General features: G+C 37.5%; 1 protein-coding gene across 1 annotated transcript; it reads left to right on the top strand.

Annotated features, from left to right (window-relative positions):
* The first annotated feature begins 2,875 nt into the window (after window positions 1-2,875).
* LOC138434595 (interferon beta-2-like) lies at window positions 2,876-3,436 on the top strand. Its single transcript, XM_069579408.1, has one exon. The coding sequence runs from the start codon at window positions 2,876-2,878 to the stop codon at window positions 3,434-3,436; it is 561 nt and encodes a 186-aa protein (XP_069435509.1).
* Window positions 3,437-4,135: the final 699 nt, after the last annotated feature.

Raw genomic sequence — 4,135 nt, 5'->3', positions numbered from 1 at the left:
ATTTATTTATTTAAGGCTATGAGAACTGTGGGATCTTATTAAATAGATTCTCAACCAGAGATCCAACCTGGGTGCCCTGCAGTGAAAGCATGGAGTTCCAGCCACGGAAACTCAAGGGAATTCCCAGATCGCCTTAGTTTCTACCGAATATTGTTTTTCTGCTTTGGGATGCTAGTTAGAATAGCACATTTTATTAATTTCCATGTTTCCTTAGGCACCTCCAGGCTGTGACAATTTCTCAGTAATAGACTTTTTATGTTCTTATCAGTGGTATCATTTTGAAATGTCAATTTCCAAGTTTTTATTGCTAGTGTAAAAAGAGGTGATTGATTTTAAAGTTGAACTTCTTTTTGGTGACTTGTTAAATTTATTTTAAAATTCTAATAGTTTATATATTCTTTTGTATTTTTGTATATACACAATTATATCATCTTTAGATAGCAAAAAATTACCTGAGACAGTCAGGAAGGTATTTGAACAGGCCTCTCACAAAGAAAATATCCAAAATGGTCAAACATATGAAAATTGTATGAAACCTTAGAAACAATTAGGCAATATGAGTTACATGATGTCTTGATGTAATAAGACATCACTATGCTTCACTAGAATGGCTAAAAGTAAGAAGACAGGCAACACCAAGTGTTGAAAAGAAAGTAATGCAACTAACATCCCATTCTCAGATACTGAGACTGTAAGTTGGGGCAAACATTTGGAAAATATGTTTGTACATCTACTAACTCTGAACATATGCACACTCTCTTACCCAGTTACTTCATCCTAGGCCATATACCCAACAGAAGGCTATAAAAATGTGCACCAAAGGAGAGAAACAAGGATTTTCACCCCAAAATTAATTATACTGACAAAAATCAATATAAACTCCATGAAGGCAATTGAAAGGTGATATAAACTCCATAAAGGCAATTGAAAGAGACTGATTAAGAAGCAGTTCATAAACACAATAGCAGGGCATGGGAGGAGGACAAAGGGAAGAAAGCAGAAAAGAGAATTCTTGTTTACAATTCTGCACCCATCCCCTTCTTCCAGATCCTCACTCTGGTCTTTCTTTTCAGTCTCCAAGAGATGAGAGCACCTGGGCAGGATTTCTCCCTGCTTCAGTTCCCAACAACATCTGTGCCCATTCTTCTGGCCAGGGCACAACCTAGCAGCCACTCTGCCTGAAGACTTCTCGAATTAACTACAAAGCCACACTCTAGAATTCATGACTGTCCCGAATACATTCTGAGCTGATTTTCCACCATTGATCCCCTTGATTCTTAGCACATAACTTGTCCACAATTTGAAGCTCCTTCTGTGTGGTCCCTGCAAACTTGGAAATTCTCCTGGCTCTCTGATCAAGCTCCTCCCTCCATCTTGAGCTGTGCTGGCCACCACGACATCAACCACAAGAGGCCAAATGACCACTTGACTAGTCCAATCTCAGCTGTACTATGACTGTAAAAGTATGTACTATATTTTGAAGGAACTATGAAAAAGATGAATGTAGCTATCTCATTATTAATTTTATATTGGTATGTGTTGAAACGATAACATTTGGATATTTCATGTTCAATAAAATACATTGTTAAAATTAACCTCACTTGTTTCTTTTTCCTGTTTTGATGTGGCTACTAGAAAATTTTAACTTAAGAAATTTAAAATTTCTTTAAACTTTGAGGAAATTATATTTCTTCTGAGCAGTGCTGAATACATTCTCTGGTAGCATATTGGAAAATCACATAAAGGATAAAAATAATGTTATCCTTAGTTTCACAAGTCAAACTTAATTCCTATTAAAATGTTAGTATATTTCCTTTAGTTTATTTTTTTCCTATATACTTTTACATAGTTGCAGTGTATCTACAATTTTATGCCCTGCTTTTGAATATAACCAGGTGCTTTTTATTTTCTAATAATACCAAAAAATAAATTCCTTATAGAAAAAATGTAAATGTGAGAAAAGAAAGGGTAAAAATTACAGGAACATTTATTCAGTTCTTTCAAACTAAATTATGAAAATCCCTAAGAATCCTATCTCAGAAATATTCTTTCATTATGAGGAAAAGTTCATGTACAAGCAGTTCCAAAGGTACAAAGTGAAGAGCAAAGAATTTTCCTGCTTGCTGCATCCTTACCCTAGCGTGCAACATCAGATATTTAGATTATTTTGAAGTATGTACAAAATAAATATGCATCGGGCCTCAGCAACTGTCACAAAGGATCCCTATAAGAGGAATCATGGACTTTAAGGCATGGTCTGTGTAACATTCATTTGCCTGCATAGAGATATTCCTTAATCTTTACTTTTTACTTATACCTGGACTAGTTTGAGATTGTCAATAAAGCAATAAATTTTGGTTGATAAAGTTATGCAATATCTTGCTGCTTATGGCTGAGGCCTACAAAATATTTCATCAACTTAGCTTATATCATTCTATTTTAGATATAAAAAATATATATTTTTCTAAAATCTTAAACTTTTAGAAATAAAGCACTTTCACAGAATCTAATAATATGAAAAAACAAAGACAAAATCTTTTCTCAGTGAAAGAACCCTGCTGTAATTCAAATTGATTAGGCTACTTTTTTTTTTTAGCATTTATCAATTCACTGAAAATCTACAGAAACATTAGAAATTCCTCCAGACTGTATGAAAAGCTAGGAGCTTAAAAGAACAAGAGTTTTAGAGGTAACTAATCATTTAAATGACACAGGGGAAAAAAAAGGAGACATGAAACTGGGAAATTCCTCTCAGGAGAGCCATCCTGTATAGGTAGCCCACACTCAAGGAGGAAGGACATTCACTCTGCAAACTCTTGAAGACTCAGCTTCAGCACCTACTAGCAGAACAGGCAGCCCTGGGCCTGATTTCACCATGACCTACCGGTGCCTCCTCCAGATGGTTCTCCTGCTGTGTCTCTCCACCACAGCTCTTTCCAGGAGCTACAGCTTGCTTCGATTCCAACAAAGGCGGAGCACTGCGGTGTGTGAGAAACTTCTGCAGCAGTTACCTTCAACTCCTCAACATTGCCTCGAGTTCAGGATGGACTTCCAGATGCCTGAGGAGATGAAGCAAGCACAGCAGTTCCGGAAGGAAGATGCCGTATTGGTCATGTATGAGATGCTCCAGCACATCTTCAATATTCTCACCAGAGACTTCTCCAGCACTGGCTGGTCTGACGCCATCATTGAGCACCTCCTTGAGGAACTCTATGGGCAGATGAGTCGTCTGGAACCAATCCAGAAGGAAATAATGCAGAAGCAAAGCTCCACTATGGGAGACACGACCGATCTTCACCTGCAGAAATATTACTTCAACCTCGGGCAGTACCTCAAGTCCAAGGAGCACAACAGGTGTGCCTGGGCAGTCGTGCAAATGCAATTGCTCAGGATCTTTTCTTTCCTGAAGAGCCTAACAGGTTACCTCCGTGACTGAACATCTCCCACCTGTGGCTCTGGGAAGGGACAATGTGACTTTGAGGTGAGACTCTTCAGCAGCAGAGGCTCTTGAAGTAAATGACTATGCAAGGCACTGATTTCAATGGACAGTTAAAAACTGTAAGCAATTTTTAAATTGATTTATGCATTATGTATTTATTTAAACTTTTATATGAGAAATAAATTATGAAACAAAAGTCAATGTGGCCGTTTCAATGTCAACTTGATTTTTGTGACAACACATATTAAAAATTGCAGAGCACTTTGGAGACATTCATTGCAAAACAAGCCTGCAGAGTAGTAGAGTTTCTGGCCCCTGCCTTTGAGGAATTTAAAATACAAGGGAGCTGTGTGGGATGCCCGAGTTATATGCATGCTCTCCATGTATCCATACAGCCTACCTGCACTTGTCTTGTTCACGTCTTTAAATGTACCAGACAGCTCATGCTGGAGGGCCCCTCTATATGATGTGGGGTTTTGGTCTCTCTCTTTTTTTAATTGGGGTAAAATGTACACCACCTTACATTTGAGAGTCTTACAAGGTAAGCCTTCTTTATGCCAATAAAATTTAGCAAATTCCACTTAATTTATAAAATACTTACTAAAGTAAATGAAAAATTCTGACCTTCTAAATGTCCTCAGTTGTTTGTACACTCCAACCCTTATTTCCAACAACGTAGTCCTCAGAAAGAGGTTT

Source organism: Ovis canadensis, chromosome 2 (assembly GCF_042477335.2).
Source record: "Ovis canadensis isolate MfBH-ARS-UI-01 breed Bighorn chromosome 2, ARS-UI_OviCan_v2, whole genome shotgun sequence".
NCBI lineage: Eukaryota > Metazoa > Chordata > Mammalia > Artiodactyla > Bovidae > Ovis > Ovis canadensis.
Note: the sequence above shows the minus strand (reverse complement) of the source record. Positions and strands in the feature narration are given on the sequence as shown.

Excerpts from the sequence above, each read along its gene's own strand:
- LOC138434595 (XM_069579408.1), top strand. The coding sequence starts at position 2,876 with ATGACCTACCGGTGCCTCCTCCAGATGGTTCTCCTGCTGTGTCTCTCC.